Source organism: Parasteatoda tepidariorum, chromosome 1 (genome assembly GCF_982258835.1).
Source record: "Parasteatoda tepidariorum strain Cologne lab strain chromosome 1, Ptep-v5.0, whole genome shotgun sequence".
Lineage (NCBI taxonomy): Eukaryota > Metazoa > Arthropoda > Arachnida > Araneae > Theridiidae > Parasteatoda > Parasteatoda tepidariorum.
In genome coordinates this window covers 38,639,651-38,665,126 of record NC_141755.1, presented here as the reverse complement: position 1 = coordinate 38,665,126, position 25,476 = coordinate 38,639,651, and the positions used below count along the sequence as shown (strand labels likewise).

Sequence of the window (25,476 nt, the reverse complement as noted above, 5' to 3'; positions counted from 1 at the left end):
AAGAGATTTCTTTAACAATTCACATATTTCAATGTTGTAATGTATATGTTACCGTGAATGATTGAAATCAAGAGAATGTCGACTTTCACCGGTGAATGTCAACAATCACATAGTCGCTTTAGTGAATGTCCGAAATGTTAGCTGTATCCGATTTGATATTAATTTATTCATTGACATTATTATATTTAATCGATAGTTTAATATCTGCTGAAGATAGATTAGGATAGATAGATCAGTTTTCGGAATATCTGTTAAGGGCCTACTGGGGGGTGGAACTTGACCTTACAAAATATTGATGTATAGCATATCGAGCAAATGTATATGTGGCGCTTAACTAGACCTAGACTAAATGTACAGTGGCGCTTAACTAGACCTAGTATGTATTTCGGACATTTACCAAAGCGACTATGTGATTGTCAACATTCACCTCAACCACCAGCAATTTCGGTCATTCACAGTAACATATATATTAAATGTATTTTGCCTCCCCAAATATTTTTAAATAAAGTCTTTTAATTTTGTCACATATTTATATTATTTTTATCGTTGAATTAAAGTTTTAATGAAAAGCATCTATCGATATCAGTCACTGACTCATTAGGTTTGAGGAAGAAGTGGCTGGTAAGTCACTAAAGTCTACCGGCCACTGACTGCTAACTGAATATTTAAATGTTCTGGTCTAAGTAACATTTATAACATTTATATTGCATTACTTTTATTGTTGAATTAAATTTTTATAGGTCTAATTCCTGAACAAAAATATCCTATTTTATATACCACATCAAAAAATTGCCCAGAAAGTAAAAATTATTTAGATTGAATTAGGAAGATTTAATAATAAATTTTTTTTTTTTTTTTGAGATTTGAAAGATTAAATAATGATATTTATATTATCGAATTTTCGTTTTGTCATAAAATATCAACATTAAACTGCAACAAGTGGTATTTTTATTGATAATGAATTAAAAGTTTGACTAAGTAATAAATCTTTGATTTTCTTACAAAAAGAATCATTAATATGCTGATAAAAAGAGCCGGGGCACAAAAATTATTAAAAAAATAATAAATTAAAAATAATGAACTTTTTTTACTACTTAAAATGAATTCAATTAATTTTCTTTCAAAAGGTAAAAAAATTATATTTACATCTTATCTATAATGCGAGAAAAGGCTAGGTCTTATTTTCTTGTATTGAGTTTCAAAAAAGGCCGAAATTTTTAATACGTTTTCTCCATTATCATTTTTCCAAGTTTCCTCTTTTCAATTTGAAAACAACACATCAGTAAACATCAAGATTAATATATAAAATTTGAATACATATTTTTTAGTTGTTTCAATTTAAGAAAATTCGTGAAACGTTCTCAGAAATTCATAAAACGCTTTGATATTTCATTTTAAACCTTTTTAATAAGTAATAAAAAAGTTAATTTTTTAATGTTTTTAATAAGTAATAAAATTTTATTCATCGAAACTTTTTGCATTTTTTAACTCTAATAGCAAAATATGCTGATAACTGTTTAAAGTTTTGACTTCTTTATTTAAAGTAAAGCATAACATTTTCTATTTTTATATAAATGATAAACATAAATTCTTATTAGCATTTAAATGAAAAACAAAAATAATTAAAGATTTTTCATGAGAAATTCTAGAATATGCTTTGTACACTTTATTGAAACAATAATATAAAACTGAAATTTTTTTAAAAATAAAATTAAAAAATGTGTCCCGATCTTCTTTAAACTGAAAGAATAATCGAACTTTTCACTACATAGCTAGTTATTCTTAAAATACAATTGAAGTTTAAAATTTTTTTTTAAAGAATGTTTTGAAACATATAATCCACTTGAATTAGAATTATCCAATTTCAAATCAGTAAACTGAATACGCTTGAATGCAAATAATGTGGACAGTATCATTTAAATTTTATTGGATGCGACACTTGACTGAGACACTTAAAGTCTCTCGATTGTTTCATCGTATTTATTTCCGCTTGATCAGGTAGGCGGAAACATCCTGTTTCTATATCACGAGGTTTCTGTCTCACGTGATAAAACCCGGTCTCTAATACATGTCCTCTAATCACCGCGATTATTAGCTCGTTTATAATAATCATTACCTTTCATAAAATGAGTCACTGCAGGAGAAATCATTATAAATCATTTTGCATAATTACTTGCAAAATTTTGTTTATTGCGTTCATAATTAAAAAAAAAAAATTGTTTGCCTATTCGCTTGCTTATGTTAGTTTTAAAAAGTTGCAAATAACGATGCATAATTTTTTCAGTTGATGGAAATAATTAATTAAAAAAAACAGTCCAATAATTACTAAAAAGATCTGTTTTATGGAAATTATGTTTTTGCCAAAATATAAAATATAAAAAGAGGAGTAGTTAGAAATTTTTTAATTTATATTAAAAAAATTTTCAATAATTTATACTGTAAATTTAAGAAATTTCAATGACGAATTACTGTTAATCTTAGATCTAGTTAGCTGCAAATAGCTTCAAATTTGAAAAATTATTGTTAGGAAGTTAAATGTGTTTTGAAGATTTTACATTTAACGAAGAAAAAGACATCAGTGTTTCATGCTGTGTTTCATAAACAAAAATTATTAAAATGCTAAATAGAAAATAGAAAAAGATGAGTTTTAATTTTTTTTTCATTCATAATCAAAAATTTATCAATAATTTATTTTGTAAATTTAAGTAATTTCAATGATCAATTACTGTTTGTGTTAGATTTAAATAACTGTAAAAAGGTACAAATTTGAAAAACTATGGAAGGGAGTCGTGTTGGGAATATTTTACATTTAATGAGGAAAAAGACATTAGTGTAAAGCAGTATTTCATAAACAAAAATTATTAAAATACTAAGAATCATATTTTTCACTTATTTTGACATATATTAATTAAGGAAAAAAAGTATGAAAGAATAAAATTCTGCGTCAAAGGATTAGAGATTTAAATACAATAAAAACTTCAATTTAGGGCTCAGAGTATTCATATTAAAAAATAAATTGTTAGTACACAGAGAAAAAAGTATGGTCAAAACTACCAGAATATAGTAAAAGTTACCGTGTTTCTGACTCTATGGAAACACCAAAAAGCTCGGTTACTTTTACTGAAGTGCTTTGGTAGTCACTTTGATTAAATTAACTATGAAATATGGTTTTATAATGTGATCAAATTTGATAATTGTGGTGAAATTCGGAAATTTTATCATTATACTTTACAGCAAGCATGAAAACCATTTATTCGGTTAAATTTACTTTTCAGTTTTCTATTTTTCACTAAATGTGCGGTAATATGAACATATGAACGGAAAAAGTGCCAAATGAATGGTTTAAATACTGTATATTTTGGCTTTAATACCAGAGCTGTGCTCTTTTCCCCCCAGATATTTTCTTACCCTACAGTACGATATTTTTATCAGAATCTTTTACTCCGTGTATATTTGGTTTAGAGACCAATTTCAGTTTTCTTGATATCGATAGATAATCCTGATATTGATAGATAATATTGATATGTATAGATACTTAGATAGTCTTTGACAAACTACAAATTGAATCGCAAGTTTTTGACCTCAAAGTACTAAAAATTATCGGATGAAAGTTCAGTCTTTTCACGCTTCATTATTATGTCCTCAGTCATTAAATGCATCTTAACTAAGATTTTTAAAATGCTTCATTGCAAACTGTAAAATCATTCAGGGGTTTTTACTTTATTGACTGCAGAATATTTTCTCTTTTTCACGACTGAGAGTTCTTCTCTTTTCAAAGCTTCACTTAATTTACGACCTGAGTACACCATCTCTTAATGTATTTTAGAAAGAAAAAAACCGTAGAACAACAATTCGCAGTATTTTAGTACTTAATTTGCTTAGTGTAAATTTTGGGATTAGTGTCTACTCAAAATAGTTTATGGCCTGAAAACTCACAGAAGGTCAATATACGAGATTGCAACAAGGCAAAAATGATGTATTTGGATGACCATATATGACTGCAATAAATATAGTGCATTAATGCTTTAATATCTATTTTCTGAGGAAATAAGCTTACGCAAATAAAAGCACACATTTACAAAATGGTTGTTGAAGCCTATAAAATTCCGAATAAAATAGTGTAAATACTTAAAATTTCATTTCATTCATATCGAAAAATCATCAAGTTAAATTAATTGCTTTTATTTAATAAAAACAGTGAAGTATTTTCATTTAGAAATAAAAAATATTAAGTAAATTAATCTTTACAGATAAATTTATCATTTAAATATTTATATCCTATTATTTACATCCTTTAAAAGCATATTGAAAATTGCATAATGAAATATTGATACAGTTTTAAATAGCTGCTCTCTTTATTAGCTATGACTAAAATATTACGCTTAAGTATGTTTAGATTTTTATTGTAAAAAATGAGAAGACTACGAAAAAATGTCATGGAAGCAAAATCTTCAGATTTTTTTCAATTCAATTATTAATCATTAAAAAATCCTCCAATTGACTACATAATTTTTCAAACATGAGATTTTTGCAATTAAGTGTTTAATATGTTTCCAGATATTTGTTTAAAATTTTCATCAAATAAAATCCCAATAAACAAAAGGATCTTATTGCCTACTTTTTCACTCACAATGAATTTCTGAAGGTGATAAACTTTATGTGTGACTTAAGCTTTTTTATATATCTTTTTTTATGTCTGGGAAGATAATTCTTAAATTTGGGAGCTACTTTATTCCTACGTGTAAGCTTTCATAAAATTGATGATTCCTATTTAAAGGCTTCATTAAGAGTATCTTAATAATCTTTTCTAATGTACGTGCATATAGTTGTTGCAGATTAAATGAGTGGAATTGTCAAAAATGACATTTGTGCAATTGGGTGTCAAAGATGGAAGTTTTATAGCAAGTTGATGCCGTAATAATAATAGAGGATGAAAAATAAGGGTAACATTTCCTTAATGTGATAGTGCGCGATAAACATATTGCTAACAATGCCAAAAATAAGGTCAGAAAAGATGTTCTTTCATGCTTCTTGAACACGAACATCAAAGTCTTTCAACGATAGTCGTGAGAAAAAAAAGCTCACCATTTAGCTTCTGTTGTTCATCATTAGCCGCAAGAGACATCCAGTTTTTTAAAGAAAGAGTTTACTAGTTTATTAAACAGCGAACAATAGTTCAACACTCAAAGCATTCGTTTTGTAAATTATATGGCATGAAGTTATTCTATCAATCTACCTAAATGCTTAAAATACTTAGAATGTATTTTAAAATCGTATAACACGCAAGCAAGAAGACTCTGACCTAGTATTAAGAATTAATGAAAGTAATCAAAAGTTATAAATTAGAACCCAATGCAAAAGTGTTCTACAAAGGCAAACGATCTTCTCGGATGACAAAGCTTCTCATGTCTTAATCCTTAAGGATCGAATCGCTGCTAATTACAATAGGAATCATTTCAGATTTTTTGATGTTTTTTCTAATTAATGAAAAATTTACTCAAAATTTTGTGAATTAGAGAAAATAAAGGGTACAGTTTTTCTGAAATATCACCAAAAGTCCACAGTATCTTCATATTTATCTTCATATTTCTTTTTATGAAAGATTTTCTTTGGTGAATTTGTCAAAAATCTATTCATAAATATCTAAATTTAAAATTGGCGGAGAATCAGGTTATTTCTGAGAGGGTCTTATTTTTCTGATCATGCAAAAATATGGTCGTAGTTTTGTAATAAAAAATATGGCTTTTAAGAAGCTATAGTTTTAAAATTACGAAATAAAGACGTCATCAACTTTTGAATTTTCAATGAAGAATTTTGTATACGGTTGATTTTAAAATGAAATATATAGTAAAGGATCCGTTTTAAATATGAAAGACTTTATGAAGGTTTTGTGCTAAAGAGGCCCAAGTTTCTTCTAGAATGTCTCCAATATATTATTTGCTCTTTTCTATTTCAATATAATAATACGGCGTGTAGACAATCCTTGTAATTTGAAGTCAGAAGTAATGTTTTTTTTAATAGTGAAAGTCATAATATAATTTAATAAATGCAAATTATTGAAGATAGGGTTATACTTTAAACAAGTTTTAGTGCTGGCTTAATCACGACGTAAACAAAATATTGTGCAATCGTATGATATTTTTACATATTTTATGGATGTTGAAATAACATAACATATTTTATCATACAGTTATATATTTTACTTCTTAATCGATCTTCTTAAAAATGGGTCAAAAACTTAAACTGTCATATCACTATCAACAAACTTTTGTTGTATAGCAGATACTGTTACCATCCCAATGAGGAATCTAAAATTTGTTTTCTTTTTCATGACATCGCAAAACTTCCTTTATCAAGAGTAAAATTGATCGAGTTTAGTTTTAAAATTTCTGATCTATCTATCATAATTTTCAAATTTTAAACTGATTTTTCAAAATTTTTCATGACATCGCAAAACTTCCCTTATCAAGAGTTTAGTTTCTGCTCTATCTATCAGGATTTTCAAACTTTAAACTAAAAGCAACTACTTCCTTAAACATTTGGCGTTGACTTTTCAAAGAATTAAAGCTACATCATGCAAGAAATATAGAATTGATTTCCAATTGAATGAGTGACTGAGGAAAATTGAAATGAATGAGATAAAAGATGTTCTTGCAATTTGGGTCCCATAACATTGTAATTAACTTTAAATTTTGATTTGAAGTAGGTAGAATATTTTTTTTTAGCCAAACATTTACTTTGAAATTGTGTTTGAAGTAACAAAAATAGCACTTCTAAGCACTGATTTGTTAAAAAACAATCTAATCAAGATAAACAACACAAAAACATCATTTGTCCCCACTGCTACATAAGTTAAACTTAACAAAGATAAGCAATAAGAATGCCTTATATGAAAGAATAAAAACTACAATACAGATAGGACCCTTATGTTTTGTTTAATCCACATTTTGATGTTTTTATATAATCCAGATTTCTCAAATTAAGTTCGAAACTACTGACTAACAAACCTCTTTATAGATTTGTAATTGAATTATAGACTTATCTATCAGAAGCGTGATCATAATGACGAAGCTCTGGGTATTTTTGAGTGAAAGATCTCGCTCTGTATGCTCTGTAGAATCCAGGTGAACGAAACATAGAGAAATAGATCTAACTTAAGACTGAGCCAAGATCTATGGAAGACCTAATGTAATAAAATTCATAAAATTACGGGGGCTTAAATAAGCTGGTCACCTGGTCAATATGCCGGTAGATGGTCGCTGAAAGATTTTTCTGTCATAGCCAATAGGTATAAGGTCTCGGAGAAAACCACAACTGAGATAGATGAACAAAACAGAGGAGGAAAAACTGCTAATTTTTAAAAGAAAAATTTTGAGGAAAATCTTTGGATCTCTTCAAGAGAATAACGTAAGGAGAATTCTTTACAACCACGAAATTTACAAAAAATATGACAAATTCGGTGGGACCGACATTGTGAGAACTATTAAAGCATCACGCATTAGGTGGCTGGGCCACCTCTTTAGAAATTCTGATGCCACCCCTGCCAAAAAAAGTGACTTTTTCCACAATTGAAGGGACGAGACGTAGGGGACGACCACCTACAAGATGGATAGACGACGTTGAAAAGGACCTCAAGCTATTGGGAGTCAACCGATGGCGGGCCAGATGGAGGAAAATCTGCGAGTCAGCCTTGGCCTGTGAAAGGCTGTTGCGCTTATGAAGAAGAAGAAGATCGTGATGACGAAGCTCTGGGTTGTTTTGAGTGAAAGATCTCGTTTTGTATGCTCTGTAGAATCCAGGTGAACGAAACATAGAGAAGTAGATCTAACTTAAGACTGAGCCAAGATCTATGGAAGACCTAATGTAATAAAATTCGTAAAATTACGGGGGGCTCAAATAAGCTGGTCACCTGGTCAATATGCCGGTAGATGGTCGCCGAATGAAAATTTTTCTGTCATAGCCAATAGGTATAAGGTCTCGGAGAAAACCACAGAGATAGATTATTTGTTCAAAAAATGAAATTTAGCAACATCAAGGTTAAAAACTAGAAAGTAGCTATCAAACTCAGAGGTGCTTGGGGAAGGCCAGTGGAAAACCTGGACTTAAGGATTAATGAAGTGGAAGTGAAAATCCTTTGTTAATAGTTGTTTTTAATCGGCTAAAGCGTTGAATCTTACTATACATAAAAATCTAATGATGGTGTCGCAGTTTTCCATTATTGTCCATAAATTTTTATTGGTCGGAAAATCACGTGGTAGGATCCAGTTTTTCCTCATTCATTTCCGTATTGTTTTGGTTGTCATCAGCATAAAATTAATATAAGTCATACAGGCATGGTTTTTCTATAAATACTTTTGTATTTCTAATTTAAAGTTATTTTCCTGTACTGCTATTGTAACGCTTAAAACTAATATAATTGTTTTTTTAAATTATTATTATAATGTAATTCTGCGCTACATTTTAAGATAAGTACTAAGTACAAAATTCCTTATACTAGTACATATATGCTAAGTGAATAATTTTAAATTTTGTAGAAAAACTATTTTTTGCCAAAAAACAACAATTATTGTGAAGCAATCATCGGGGTTAGTGAGTGGCAGCGAGCAGGAGGGGTTAGCCCCTTGGTGTCACGAATCAATCTATTGAATCGAGTGAATGATCGAAGTAAAAATTTATCGTTACTTAGTTCTAAAATAATACAATTAATACAAAATAACGAATGCATTTCGTATGAATTAATAAATTACATTTCTTCCTAAAATCGAAATACTTTGCAAAAATATCGTCCATCGGGACATCGGGTCCAGGTCATAGGAGGATACAAAAATGGCGAAATGTAACTTCAGTTGGCTATCACAGTCAATATCACGTGATACAACTGATCTGACCTTGCGTCTTCTTCGCTTGACCTAGATTATAGGGCTTCGAAAGATCATTAGAATGAACCTTTCCTTTCTCAAACAGCCAGACCTTCTGATTTCGCTTATTAATTACAAAAGGTGTGAATAGATTCGCCAAGCCTTTCCGCTTTTAAAAACAGAAACCAGGAAGTCCAATAATTGTCGCCACCTGAAGGGTTTCCCTTCTCGCCAGACGCCGGTTAATGTCAAACGAACACTTTACTTATTCAGAAGAATATACTTAATCACCAAACTACTTTTATGATTGTCGCACTACATGTTTTGCTCATTAGGAAAGGAACTGCATAGAAAAAGACTTAATACACCCCAATGAGAGAATGATTGCTATTTTTATGCTGTCAAATGAAAAAGCGTGTGGTTAATGGGTGTTTAATTTTCTGTAATGGTTGGTAGCAGCTTTGAAGTATTTCATTAATGATGGGAAAGAAATTACGGGTTTTGAGTGCATTTTAGCGACAAGTAATATTAACCTTAAAATACTGACCTATAAATATGAAGTGTTTTAATTATACCTATTTTAAAAATATGCGTGCTTCAGAAATACTAGAACTCAATTTTCATTTATGCTACAAAAAAAAAGAAAAAGAAAGGTTTTGCGTGTTTGAATTTAAAATGTTCTTTTTTTTCAGATTTCTTTTTAAAAAAAATAGATTTTGTTACTTTCTTTTTGTAACATAAAGGCAATAGTGAACTTTTACTTGCACCCCCTTTTTCTACGTGTAAAAAAATCTGGTAAAATTACCGTCCCGTATGGTAATGATTTATCTGGTAAAAAAACAGCATATCTCTGGTTAATGAACCCGAAATACACGGTATTTAAACAATTCATTTGGAATTTTTTTTGTTCATATGTTAACGGTTTACTGAAAAAATTCTGGTTTTCACAATAATCACAGTTCTTATTATCTCGCATTTAGTAAAGAATATAGAACTGAAAAAATTTAATTAACCGAATAGATGGTTCTTATGCCATGCTTTAAGATACCATGATAAAACAGCCAAATTTTATCCCATTTGCGAAATTTTATCGCATATTATAAGACCATATTTTATTGGTAATTGTACCAAAATCGTAAAAACAATGCTCATTGGCAAAAATTACCTAATTTTAGTGTTTCCATAGATCACCAGAAACATGGCAAATTTTACCACATTCTAGTAATTTTGACCCTATTTTTTCCTCAGTGTACTGACTTAATTATAATTTAAAAGTTCATAAAATAGTAATTTTCCTGAAATCGAAGGAAAATTTTTTTTAAAATGTCAATTACAAAGTATGGAAATCTATAATTAACATGCATTAAATAACTATCATTGAAGTTCTCTGAAAACACTACTTTCATTATCAAGGACATGAATAGTCGGATTTGATGACTCGTGCTGGACATAAATGTTCTATGTTTATTTTTATTGGGAAAAAGGATGTCATAACTTGATTTCAGTCTTAAATGAAAATAAGTTCATAAAATAATATATATTCAAAACACACAAAAAACGAACATGAGCGAAAGTGAAGCGAAATTTGACTGATTAATTGCCTTTTATAATTATACTATTGAGCTAAACCCCCTTTTCGCTGAAGCTCACTAACCCCGCAGATTGATTCGCAATAATTTCTGTTTCTTGACATAAACAGTTGAAATTATTCAACTAAAAATATATGTACTATTAAGATCTATTAGTGGACATAATTTATTTTTTGGAAATGTTACAATATATATATAAACATTTATAATTAAAAGTATATTATCGTAACAAATTTGGTGTGTTAACAAATGTAATTTATTATTTTTGCTTACCAAACTGACTGATATATTTTAAATACAATGTTTGCACTCGTCACTTTGGGCAAAAAGCTATAAGTTAAGTTCTAAATCATTAAACGAATCACTTTAACCGTAATTCATATTAGTATATTTATATAATTAGCAAAAAAAATAAATAATTGAAAATGGTTAATAAGATCAGACACCGATTAAAATAACTTAATCTTAAAATGTACCGTAAAACTAAGCTATTCTAACAATAATAATAAAATCAATCCTCTTAAACTCTTAATTTAGAAAACAAACGAAATAAGAAACGTAATAATAACAGTACAGGACACGTAATAATAACATAACAGTAACCTTTAAATTAGTGATGCAAAAATATTTATAGCAAAACAATACCTTTATGACTTTTATCAATTTTATGCTGATGACAAACAAATCAATATGGAAATTAATGCGGGAAAGCAGTATCCTACCATGTGGTTTTTAGGCCAATAAAAAAGCATGACAACAATAGAAAACTGCGACACCATCATTAGATTTTTATGTATAGTAAGATACAGGATTTTATAGCTAGATTTAAGTCGTAAATGAAAATAAGAAAATAAATTCATAAACAAATATAGATTAAGAATAATAAAACTCAAGTAAAACGAAACTTAGAATAAAGAAGCGAAGAAGTAGGAATAAAGAAAGATAAAGAAGTAGGAATTAAGGTGTGAGAGTAGGGCAATGGAGTTAGAAATTTTTAAAAATACAAGTTTTTACGAATAGTTTTATAATGCTGTATCGAGCTTCAAATCAAACAAACTTTTAAATTACTATTCGTAAAAATTTCTGAGCATCACTGAAATTTAAAATCTAATAGGGTTTTGTTTTTTATTGCATTAAATTTAAATAAAAGTTAACAAATAAAGAATGGTAAGAATTTTTAGTGATTATTATAACTTAATGACTGACAGTAATTACTAAAGAAATCTGCCCTGTAACTATTGTTTCTTTTGATTCGTAATAACAAAATAGTCAGACAAGCATGTTATTTTTTTTAACTTCGAATATTAATAATAGTCAATTAAAAAAAGTTTCCAATGTTTAGTTAATTTTTAGTAGATTTCAAGGGAGGAATATTGTTTCTGATAAACAAACAAAATTAAAAAAAAACATAATTAAATGAACATAATACAATCGAATGAAGTAAGGTTAAGGGTTAAAATAGGAATTGCGTTATCTAGGAAGAAATGAAACCTCTTAAAACTTTAATTATCTTTGTTATAAATGTTTAAGGGTTAAAATAGGAACTACGTTATCTAGGAAGAAATGAAGTCTCTTAAAACTTTAATTATTATTGTTATAAATGTTTTGAAAGAACTTAACTAAGAAAATTGACTTCTGAATGGAATTAAAATTAAAGCAGTTGCTATTTTATTTTTAAATAATCAATAGTACTACAAATTCAAAAAAAAAACAGAGAGAAAACTTGCTTTGTTCTATAAACAATAACTTTATGTTCCCCAAACATCTTTGATAATATGTAAAATACAAAGAAGAGAAATCAATCGAACGATATTAACAATAGAATAAAAAAAATCTAATTAATTTTATTTTGATTATAAATATTTTTAAATATTTATTTTTACAATAAATTATAGTTATTTTTCTTAAATCAAGTGAGCCGAAAAATAATTTTTATTACGAACATATTTTTAAAAACATGGTTATAATACAACACAAATAATGAAACGATAATTTTTACATAAATTTAATTTCTTTTTATGATTCATTTCTTGATTATATTTAACCATAATTTGATCCGGACAATGTGGGATAAGATCCTGAACCTGTAAGAGCTAAGATCACGTGATTGAGGAAATTGATGCTTGACTTTTAGAACTACGCAGCTTCCTTTTTTCGAAATTACATCTACTTATAACAATCTAATAATAAACAATATGTACTAGCAATATTTAGAATACTTCGTTTACTTATTTAGTTCTGTTTGTAATGAAAAAAATATTTAAAAAAAAATTCAAAATTGAAATAAAAATGCATCGAAATGAGTCAACGTTTACACAAGAGAGATTTTTTTTATGAATCAAAAATTTAATGACCGCTAACAGTAGTAATTATAAAAAGAGTAAACAATGATTTATGTCGTAAAACTAGTTTTTTGAGCTCACACCATTTTGCGGAAATCATTAACTTGACAACCCGTTAATTACGCTCTCATTATTTCTTCAAAGCATAGAATTAAAAACTTCTCTTCATTTTTCTTCTTAATAGTCTTGAGACAAATATATTTAAAGAAGAACGATTGGTATCATGAGAATCCTATTAATGAGAATGCTGTTATTGTTCGTAATTTGTTTTGCATTTCAAAACTAAAAATACTGGACATTTGAAGAGGGTTAATTCATATATAACTACATTTAAAAAGACAAATTTTACAGTATTCCATGTAACCAAAATACCATATTATCAAATATATTGATTTAATTTGTATTCTCAAGTTTATAAACGAATTATTTAAATTGAAGTTTTAGAAATTCCTTCAAATAAGAAATGCAAGTACGTTTAATCTGAATTTTTTTAAAAATAATTCGTGAGTTCATTTTTCTTCTTCTTAAAAACGCGCATCAGCCTGTTGCTTTCTTTTGTCTGAAACTGAAATCACTAAGTCAAAATTGATATAAGATTGTTAAGACTTTAACATTACTTTTTATAAGTTCCATTTTATCCCCTCATATGTGTAGGAACACACAATGAATAATTTTGTAAATTCAAAACGCATTTATTGCATTTTATTTAAAGTGGAATGCTTACTTAACATGATTAGTTAGGATGATAATTATTTTTCGTTAAAAAGTTTAATGTGTAAAAGGTTCTTAAAAGGAAATTTTTCAGACACAAAGTTGCATTTTTCGCATAAACATAGGATCTGTTATTCAGACTCAACCTGGTGTTATTTTAGCTTTTCAATGTCATAGTATTTTCCTTTTATGTCAGATTTAGTTAATAATCCTATTTGATGTTTTTTATAACCGTCGGTGAACAGCCGACCCAATTTTTGGGTTTACGACTACTAATATTTATCTCCGTAACCTTGTAATTTTGAACCCAATGCAGAAGACAAGGGTACTCTTCGATCAAGTATTGGGAGAAATTTGCCATTGTGGAGAACTTTTTGATAGAACTAACCCGTATTTGAGTTACATGGAGAGGAAAACCAACGAAAACCTTTCTTGGTTAGATTGGTGGCAAGGGAACCCTAAACCATTATCCCTCTACCACTGAGGATATTTTACGTCAGCACTGTGGTCGGTACAAAGTGTATGCCGAATTAGTATCGACCAGCCATTGCTGAGATTCGAACCCTGTTCAACTCATTGGAACGTGAGAGCTCTGTCCTCTGAGCCACCACGGCTTTCTGAATGTTTTATTGATTTTTTTCTATTACTTAAATTATTATTTTTATTATTTATAGGTGCTACGGAAAAAACGTGTCCTCATCCAGCAGTGCCTTTGTATTCCTCAGTTACTTTGTCTAATAATGATCGAACGGTGGGCACAATAGCAACTTATGAATGCGATGAAGGCTATGAACTTTTCGGGTGAGTCATCTTTCAGAAATCCTGCTATTTTTTTTTTCTAAAATAGAATAATTTTAGGGGGGGGGGAAATATATTGAGTAAATATTATACAAATTTGAAACATTCATATTAAAATCAAAAGATTGTCATTTTAAATTTGAAGGTAGAAAATGTATGTTACATGTACAGATCGCCAAAAAAAAGAGACCACCATGAATAACTTTTGATCTAATCATCGGATATTCACATTCTAGGAATCAATATTAATGGCTGAAACGGTTGACTAAAGCTAATTAATGGTTGACTATAGCAAATAAGCTAATTAATAAGTGCAGAAGATATTTTAAGTTATGAAATCAGACGTAAAATTGTACTTTTTATGATTAAACACCTTTTTTTCGACGGATTCGGAATTATGACGACCAAAAATAATAAATAAATAATATATACAATTTGAGAAATATGTTCCCAATAGTGTTTGGTCAGAAAAGAGCTTTGAAGTTTGGACCCCTTATTGTTAATTTTACTTTTTGCGTATTTCGCTATATTTCGAGAAAAAAAAATTGCACACAATACACACGTTTGTCCAAAGATAATTCCATGCAAAAATTCAATTTTAGTAAATATTCATTATATTTTATCATTAATATCATTATCAATTATCATTATATTTTATACTTAATAATGGTCGAAATTTTTTTTTAAGGAATACAATTTTTTTCATCATATTAAAGAACATAAATTTACATAAAAAATACAAAGGTTCGAGTAAAATCTGTTGAATTGCTCCTGACAAATTGAATTTCAAAAAAGACATTTAAAATTAGATTTCTCAGGAACTATTTGGCCGATTATGCTCAAATTTTGTATCTTACCATGTAAATTTAAGTTCTTTAAAATGATGCAAAAGTTGTATAGTTCAAAATTCAAAATTTTGTCTACCATTAATAAATAAAATAAAAAATTTATAAATATTTACTTTTTATAACTTTTTTTTTTCGCCTGGAACTATCTTTGGATAAGCGAGTCTTACAACTGTGTTAAAAAAATTTTCAATTCGCTTAAAAAGTTCTCGAGATATAGCAAAATACGCAAAAAGTAAAAGTATCATTAAGGGGTCCAAACGTTGGAGAACTCCCCTGACCAAACAATTGGGTCCATATCTCCCAGATTCCTGCTATCTCCTACGATTAGGGGGTCAAAAATCAAATCCGTCGAAAAAAGTATGTTTATTCCGAGAAAGAACGTTTTTGTGTTTAATTTTGTAATTTAAGATATCATCTGCATTTAGTAATTTGAAGTCCTCCCTTTGAGCCATTAAGACAGAGTCCTAGAACGTGAAGATCTGTTCATTAGATCAAAAGATATTCAGGGTGGTGCGTTATTTTGCTCACTGTACAACTTTTCATGTTTGCATCTCAATATCATCAAAACATAGACTCTAATTGTTAAATCTTATTTTCCGGTATTTAAACCGAAACATGCTACGGGACAAAAAAATACGATTTGCCGTAATTTTAACTGTAATAATTAATGTAAAATCACGGAATCACTATAAATAAATGAATATCAATTTAAAAGTTACGGTATAGTATTACGTTATACACCGAAGAGCCATTACATTATGACCAGCCTGCTAATAACATGTCAGACTACCTTTAGCCCTCAAAACACCCGCTGTGGCATTGATTCCACAAGGTGCTGATAGGTAGTCTGAGGTAACTGGTACCAAGCGCTCACCAACTGGTCCTGCAATTCCCTCATATTGCGAGGGGGTAGCGTGGCAGCACGAATTTGGTTTTCCAAGTAGGACCACAAATGCTCGATTGGATTGAGATCAGGTGAATTTGAGGGCCAAGACATGATTTGAAAGTCACTGGAATGTTCCTCGATGATTCGACCCTAATGACATGGTGCATTATCTTGTTGGTAAAGACCATCTCCCCGTAGGAAAAACTGTTGCCATGAATGGGTTAACCTGGTATGCAACTATGTTCAAGTAGCTTACAGACGTCAGGGATTGTTCTATGAGGATTATGGGTCCTAATGTGCTCCATGAAAACATTTTTCCAGGGCGAGAAACCATGAAAACCTAAGCGAGCCCATTGTTATAGATGGAGGGTGGTCATAATGTAATGGCTCTTCGGTGTATACCGTATAATATTATATACGGTCAATCCAAGCACCAGGGTGCATCATCCGTAAAAATGCATTCTGCTGATAATGAACCCAAAGTAATTTTTACCGAAATTCGATCCGGGGTTTTCTACAACGTATATGGAAGCAAAATCTGTGTAACTTTTGTCAGTCAAAACTTTCAGAATCCATCGTGAAGAATTTCCTTGTCTAATAAATTAGCTTTATGAATTTTTTTCAGGTACTTTATTCATGATTAATGCAAAATGATTTTAACTAAAATGAAACTAATTACGTAATCATCTTCCGGCTTAAGTTCCTTCCTTAAAAAGATCCTAATTTCCTCTGAATATTTTAATAAACGGAAATGCAATAAAAGTTTCTAAAAATATACACATAATCTAATTGAAATTTATTTTAATGTATGTAAATAATTAGTTTCTTTTCTGTTCACTAATAAAAAAAACTATGTTCCTTTAATTAAAAAAAAAATGAATTCGTACTAATGGGATCTGTCAAAAATTTTTTAATCTTTTTCAAAATTTCTTTGTTTTTTGTTTTAAAAGGTTCAGAGTATCTGTTATGATAATGTAATAAATTAACTAATCTTCTATTAAATTTAATAAAATAATAAAATTTTTAAAACAAAATTATGAATCTATCTTTGCCATATATATATATATATATATATATATATATATATATATATATATATATATAATATATATATATATATATATATATATATATATATATATATATATATATATATATATATATATATATATATATATATATATATATATATATATATATATATATATATATATATATATATATATATATATATATATATATATATATATATATATATATATATATATATATATATATATATATATATATATATATATATATATATATATATATATATATATATATATATATATATATATATATATATATATATATATATATATATATATATATATATATATATATATAATGATTTTTTAGTAAATTAGTATTGAGAGCAACATGATTGAAGAGTCCAGTTGTGCATAATCTTCTTTTATTAAGTTGCGATGGTGAAATAGCAGTTTAACCCCTCTCCGAAGCGGCAGAGGGGGAACAGATATCCCGTCTAAGCTGACGGATTTTATTTTAGCAAAACAAACAACAAAAAGCCACGCAAAATCTTGCGGTCTGCATTTTATAGGATGATTAAAAAGAGTAAAAAGTCCAGCCATATGGTTTTTTCTGTATTCTTACGCCTCATCAAATTTATTTATTACTCAAAGCAAATCGTTTAATCTTTCCTTATATGGAAGTGAAAGATCTTAAAATAACTTCTCTTTTGAAGTATTAATCTAATTATTATTCATTGGCATGTTTTTAGCCTTGAAGTCCCAAAATAGAATTTCTACCCTTATCCTTTACTAAAGATATTTAATGAAAAGGAATGAAGTTTTAATGCTTTTATTACTACAAAAGTATTTAATTTTTGTATTACATCCCCCCCCAAAAAAAAATTTTGGTAAGCCAAAAAAACAATAAAATTAAGAATACTATGAATATATACTTTATGATGGTATGACTGTCCTCTTTCCTACTATAAATAACCTTTTTCCACTATGTGAAAAAAATTATTTACAGCAACAACAATAAAAACATAATAATGCAATTTATCTATTTAGTGAACTAAACAGAAAGAAAAATTTAAACATTTTATATAACTATTCTAAAATACTTTTCAAAAATTTTCACACAAAAATATACAAAATTTTTATGTAAAACGACCTGGACAACAATTGTCATTTAATCAGAATTTAAGATTCTGTATGATTAAAAAAAAATATTCACAATTTTTATGTGAAAGAGATGGACAACTAAGTGTCATTTAATCAGAATTTAATATTCTGTATGGTTAATGGGGTTTTTTACTTGATGAAATTCTGTATTCCCCGTTAAAATGGAGGAAAACAGAATTTCATGAAGCACTGTGTAAATTGAGAGATCCAGACTGGATAAAACAAAAATAGTTTAGAGAGTTTTTTCTCACTGTGTTGAGAAAAAAAAAGTTCATGTTACTTCGCCCTCACTCCTAACTGATGCTGAGGTAAACATCTCCACACAACGCGATTCGGATCTCTCAAAAAAAAATAGGGATTACTTCTTCCCTTGAAGAAAGTAAAAAATTTTCTGTTGGCGACTATTCATGATTTAATTTTAACATTTGTGGGTTGTGATATTTCCTAAGCTTTGAAACATGTACTATTTCAAAATTTTGTTTGCTTAAATTATTCTTTTTATTTTTTATTTTTTCGTCGATATTAACCTGATAATGTGTGCACCCATTACCTAGATCTATCTTCGAATCATTTGAAATTTTTGGACATTTTTTCTTTTTCCTATTTGTCCGTTTCCTTTTATTTTTGTTACCCTTTACATTATTTTTTTCAATGTTTACTTTTACTGAAACATCTTCAACTTTTATTTTTTCAACATTTTTACCCTTAACATTTTGAGAATTGTGCTGTCTAATGTGCAAAGATAAGTTGTCACTGTTAAAATTAGCAGAGGTGATCAATCTCTTACCAAATTGAGTAACAACTGGCCCGACACAATCAATAAACAAACAAAACTCTTTGCAAGCCTGCAACCCAAGTAAAGCATATGGTAAATCAGTATCAATTACAAAAAACTTAACTGACTTAACAATTTTGCCTAATTTAAGGGGAAACTCACAAATTTTGTTAAGTGTTAGTTGTCCTTTTGTTTGGGTAACCTTTAATTCCTGACATTTTTTAATAGGAATATTCAATTTTAACACCAAATCTTTTGGTATTACATTTAATGTTGACCCGGTATCAACATTCAATAATATCTCTTTTACTTTTTCATTTTTATTTTGTTTTGGACGTCCCTTTACGTATTCATTTTTCACTTTATATCCATTTAGGTACCTATTTTCTACGATATATCCATTTACGTACTCGTTTTCAACTATATATCCGGATATGAGTAATTGCTATTGATTACTTGTCATATTTTGAACGTTCACATCAACCACATTACTAGGGTTGTTTACACACGAAGAGCCCATGTGAAATTGATTCAAAAGTCCTTTCTTTGAGCAATATTTACATTGATTCAATGGGTTCTCTTGTGTAGTATGATGTATTTTGGGTTTTGTCACATTCGGGGTTACATTTTTATTTTTAGGACAAGCCGGGGCTTTATGTCCTGGTGCATTACACTTAAAGCACTTAATGTCATATTTCGGGTTTTCTAACTTCCTAACATATGGTCCCTTATTAGCTTGAAATTTATATTTATCTAAGTCACTTTTAATTTTTTCATAAAGTTTAAGTTTTTGTTTAAATTCAAAAAGATTACTGGCTCCATAAAGAACTGTTTTATTATTTGTTTGGTCTGGTATTCCTTGAATTATATAAGTGATTAGAGCTAAATCATCAATATCACTTTGAGTAGCTATTTCTCTCATTTTTAGGAAATATTCTTGAAGAGTTTCATTATACCTTTGTTTTCTTTTTTGCAACATTGCATGTACTTCTGCACTATTGCAACTAAGTCCAAATTCTTCAAGCAAAAGATTTTTTAATTTTTCATACGAATTTAACTGAGTTTCACTTCTAATTAAAGTCAATGCGTTACCTTTCATGCATCTTTTTGCAAATAAAAATTTTTGCATATCAGACAATTTAAATAAATTAGCATGAGTTTCAAAATTTTCAAACCAAGAATTTATGTTATCAAAGCGGTTTCCATTAAACATAGGGGTAACTGCTTCAATATCTGAAAAACTAACTACTAATTTTGTTTCATTTTCCCTATTTATATTATTACTAAAACTTTGACTATAGGATACCATATCTTCATCAACACTAATTTTTGTACATATAGAATTTAAATGAACTTGTGTAAATTGATTTACACAAGTTTTAGTTGGTAAATGTGGTTCAAAATCAGTTTGAGTGTGTTTACTCTCAAACTGAGTAGTTTCCTCCTCATCTTCGGAGGGATTTTCCTTTACGATCGAATTTTTTAAGTGATTAAAATCACATAAACAATTTAAAATATGCTTGGCAATTTCCTCCTTATTTCCTTCACTGGAAATATTTAGAATGTCTGAAATTTTGATTAAATCCGAAAAAGTGAAAGTATCACAAATTTCTTTTAGTTTGTTTGCAAATTCATTATCGTTAGTTTCAAAAGAAAATTCTGAAAAATTAAGAATTTTGTTACGGTTTAATCTAGTAATCTAGACAAATCATTTGGAAATAAAAGTTTAAATAATAACTTAATTTTGTTTGCCTTTGTTACTTTAATTGACGTTTGAACCACATCTATTTCTTTTAAAAACATTTTAAAAGCAGTATAAATGCACTATATCATAAAAACTATATATCATAAAAATAAAAAAAACAATATAAACACAAGAATGCACTTCATATTATTATGAAGGAGAAAGGAAAAAAAATGCAGATATGCACGGGATTTATCTTTGTAATAAAAAAAAAATAAGCACTTTTATCACACTTCGAAGGAGGGAAAAAAAAATCTTTTTCCTATAAAGGAATTTTCCATAGGAGCAAAAGCTCCTCTAATTTTTCGAATAAAAAACGCGCACATATAACAAACGCGCACATACTTCTTCTGTTTTGATTTCGCAAAACTTTTTTTTTTTTTTTTTTTATCACTCGGTGCCGACTCACAACACAATTTTTTCTTTCTTTTTTTCACAACATCATGATTAGGACTTTCGCACACTTGATTAGGACTTTTTAAAACACTAATCGCACACTTCATTGTTTCTGAGGGCACTAACAGGCATTGTAGACACAAACGTTTTCATGGCTGTCACAGTTTCTTTCAACATTCAGCAAAAGCGAACGGTCTGTCTCCAGTAGGTACCGTAGAATCACCGATGAAGCAATTTTTCTCCCGGGTGGGTGAGGAATCCTTCAGACGGCGTGCGATTTCTTTCGGTCCAATGAAGCTTTGACAAGGGGGTGAAACACTCATCCAAGATTTTTGACGAAGGGATGAGGAATCCTTCTCGACGAGGTAGCGGTCACGTTAGGCCAAGTCCCACGAGATAGTATTGCACAAAAATTTTCTTTCAAGGGGTTTCCTGCACAAAGCAAACATCCTGCCGGCTTCTAATGATTTTTTAGTAAATTAGTATTGAGAGCAACATGATTGAAGAGTCCAGTTGTGCATAATCTTCTTTTATTAAGTTGCGATGGTGAAATAGCAGTTTAACCCCTCTCCGAAGCGGGAGAGGGGGAACAGATATCCCGTCTAAGCTGACGGATTTTATTTTAGCAAAACAAACAACTAAAAGCCACGCAAAATCTTGCGGTCTGCATTTTATAGGATGATTAAAAAGAGTAAAAAGTCCAGCCATATGGTTTTTTCTGTATTCTTACGCCTCATCAAATTTATTTATTACTCAAAGCAAATCGTTTAATCTTTCCTTATATGGAAGTGAAAGATCTTAAAATAACTTCTCTTTTGAAGTATTAATCTAATTATTATTCATTGGCATGTTTTTAGCCTTGAAGTCCCAAAATAGAATTTCTACCCTTATTCTTTACTAAAGATATTTAATGAAAAGGAATGAAGTTTTAATGCTTTTATTACTACAAAAGAATTTAATTTTTGTATTACAATATATATATATATATCCAGAGTTATGGACTTAGATCGTTCCTGAGGCACATATTAATACAATGTTGGTCCCTTTTTTTGCGTCGATAAAAGCCTGCACACGTCAAGGAAGACTTTCCACTGAAGACTAGGAAGATGGGTGTTTCTGATAGGTGGCCATAGGAACTGATTTCCAGGCTTCAATCCCAGTTGAAGTGAGTGCTTGCAGTGAGAATGGTCGATGTGGCTGGCTTCATAATTCGTGGCTGGCCCTTTAATTCGTCCTAAAAGTGTTTTATGGGATCGGGGCTCTGAAAAGGCAGTTTTCGAACACCCATTTCGTTAAACTACATCTGTGCAAGCCTCAATGTGTGAGTGGAGGAGTTATCCTGCTGGAAGAGAAAAGGGCCTTACTCGAAATATTGCCATAGAGTTGGAAGTACAGCATTGTCCAGAATGTCCACATAGATCTCCTAATTCATGTTTCCATCCACAGGAACTAACGAACTCAGGCTAAGCCATGAAAAACAATCCCCACACCCTTATTACTTCCACCACCACAATAACCGGGTATCCGGATACTTTGGCCAGTATATATATATATATATATATATATATATATATATATATATATATATATATATATATATATATATATATATATATATATATATATATATATATAATTTAAATTCTTGCAAATAATCGTATGTAATAATAAAAAATAACGTTTCTGTTTATATCTTTCTTTTCAGGGAATCAACACGTGCTTGTTTACCAACCGGAGAGTGGAGTGGTGTGATGGCAAGTTGCGGTGAGTTTTTCTTTTTCACATAACAGGCTTCAAAAAGTTCTCTGGTAAAATTTTGTCCACATATTTTTTAGTATTTTATTTAAAAAAAATTGAATTTAGGAACTGAATTTCGAAAAACTGATTTCGAGAATGTAACCCTTACAGTAAACAAATTATACTTTGATTCGTGTATACTAAGACATTCAAAACTAATCGACAATTTAAAAAAATAAAAAGCCGAATATGATAGAAAATTATGCTTTGTTTTACTTAAATAGGATTTATAATCGCCTAGGTTCACAATTAGTTACGAAGTTCGCCAAAACAGATGGAGTTGCTCATTTTGAAAAATGGGGTAAGGCTATTTTATACCAAGGATAACAGAGACCCGGCTCACAAAGTCATTATCCCCTTCACTCGTTGGTAACCAGTAATGTTATTGTAACTAGATAAAATGGCGCAACTGAGTGAAAAACTGAAGTAGTAAATAAATATGCTCATAGATGTTAAGAGAAATCTTACCCATGACTCTTTTCCAAAGTACGATGCAGCTGATGCTGCTAACAAGAGATAACGGAAAAGTTACTGATTGTGTCAGAAAAATATTTTTTTAGATATAACATCTTCTTTTTCTCCTTGTTCGACTAGTAATAAGTTGTTGTAGCTAATTTCCAGCCTTATCTGACTCCGTCAGACCAGGTTTGTGAACCCATTGACACACATGAAATCAGTGACCAATAGAGGAGGAAATATGGATGTCTTTCCATGTTCTTTTAACGTATGGATCACTCTAAGATGTGTTCAGATGAAGCTCTTTGATGGTGGCATTTAGGGCAAGTTAGGGAGGTCATTCTGCCTTCAGAATATAGTAGGTACTCAATGTAGCCGCTGTCGAGAGGTGAGAGGCTGGTGTTGAACCTCCTGTCGCAAGGAAATGTTAGAGTGCTCTTTCATCACAGAACACGAAGGCGATTTAATCGGTTAACGACATGACGGAACAATTATATCGGTGTCGAAGGGTTCGGCAGAATCTTTTTCGTTTTTCCTATGCCGTTTGCTTGTGCCGAGAGAAACGGAAGTTCTGCTGACCGTAGTGAATTGCGATTTTTTTTAAAACACATTTATTGAAATCTTAAATGAAGAATTTGAGGAAGTGAAAGAAAATAAACTGATTTTCTTAATGATTTTTCTAAGCAAAATATTTCATCTATATTTTGTTGAAATTTCAAACTAAGAGTAGTGTCATCTATGTTTATAAAATGAAAATAATTGTTAAAGTGGCAAATAAAGAAGTTTTACTCTCTGCCGAAGATTATGAACTGAAAAACATTTAAATGCTATTTTATCCTTTGCAACTGCGTATTTTTACAACAATTTCGGACTTATCAAAGATTCAAAGCATAATTTCAGGCATCTTGAATAATGAAATAGTTGCATTATTCTTAATTATTTATTTTTTAACGACTGCATGATAAGTTCAAAAAAATACGAGTTAAATTTTACTGGCACTAATTCCTTAGTAAACTATAAGACAAAAGAGTAAAATCAAATGCCAAAGGAAAAGAAATTATCGGTACGATTTGATTTGATGGGAAACGTGAGTGCTCATCCGATATGTCGTTTCCGTAAACGGTATCGCTGTATCGAAACCGACACTGATGCTTTTGTATCGGCAAGTGCGAAAGCGCGTATACTTCGTCAACGTATTTTCCTAGACCCGACGACAAACGGGCTCGTTTTGTCGGTATCGTGTTGAGTAACGAAAAAGCGGGCCATCTATTGACAAATTTCTAAACTAGTATTTAAAATTGTTGGTAATAAACACTAGTTTCCTGAGCAGTACGCAAGCAAATCGCACATTTTTATCTCCTTCCCTTTATTAAATTTTTAAAATCATCCGGCTGTTAACAGTGCACAAATAGCTTAAATGCCTAGTTCATGGTTCGAAAAATATACTTTCGTCTTAAATTTTTGGAATAAAAACTGTGAGTTTGATTCTAAATTAAAAAGTTCTCAAACTACTAAGTATTAAATTAGTATTGTCTTAAACATACATTTTGAAGTGAAAATGAATTATTACTTAAACTGTACCACTAAATTTCATTCATAAAATTTCTTATTATATTCAATATTTATAGCCTGTAAATAGAAAAAAATCTTCCGTTGTTAATACATTATTCTAGATAGTTTCATCTTTTGCGAAGAAGTTTTTTTTACTACATGAAACAACCTATGAGAAGAAACGTAAACATCGTGTGTGTTTTTCGTGCACTTAACTCTAAATTCTAGTTTAAATATACTAGATATTTATTCAACACGTTTTTGACCTGGTTTAAGACAATTATTTAGAATTGAGGATATTGAAGATTTTTTCTTTTTTTGAAGTTAAAGAGTTTAGTTTTTTTTTTATTCTTTTAAACTGAACAGGGATAAACTTTTTATAGAAATTCATAAGGCATTTGGTAATTTGTAAACATGAAATGCATTAAAAAATTAATTGTAAAGTGTAATAATACTAACAGCAAACTAAATCTACAATTCTAAGTCTGTAATGCTAACAGCTAACGCGACTAATACTGCATAAAATACTA

The 25,476-nt window shown here is 29.4% G+C and overlaps 1 protein-coding gene across 1 annotated transcript in view; it reads left to right on the top strand.

Annotated features, from left to right (window-relative positions):
- Positions 1-25,476, top strand: part of fw (CUB and Sushi multiple domains furrowed) — a 109,064-nt gene that overhangs the window by 44,370 nt on the left and 39,218 nt on the right. Inside the window, exons 2-3 of the mRNA XM_016054457.4 lie at positions 14,175-14,301; positions 22,848-22,906. Of these exons, the coding sequence (XP_015909943.3) occupies positions 14,175-14,301; positions 22,848-22,906 (186 nt within the window). The remainder of the gene's footprint in view (positions 1-14,174; positions 14,302-22,847; positions 22,907-25,476) is intronic.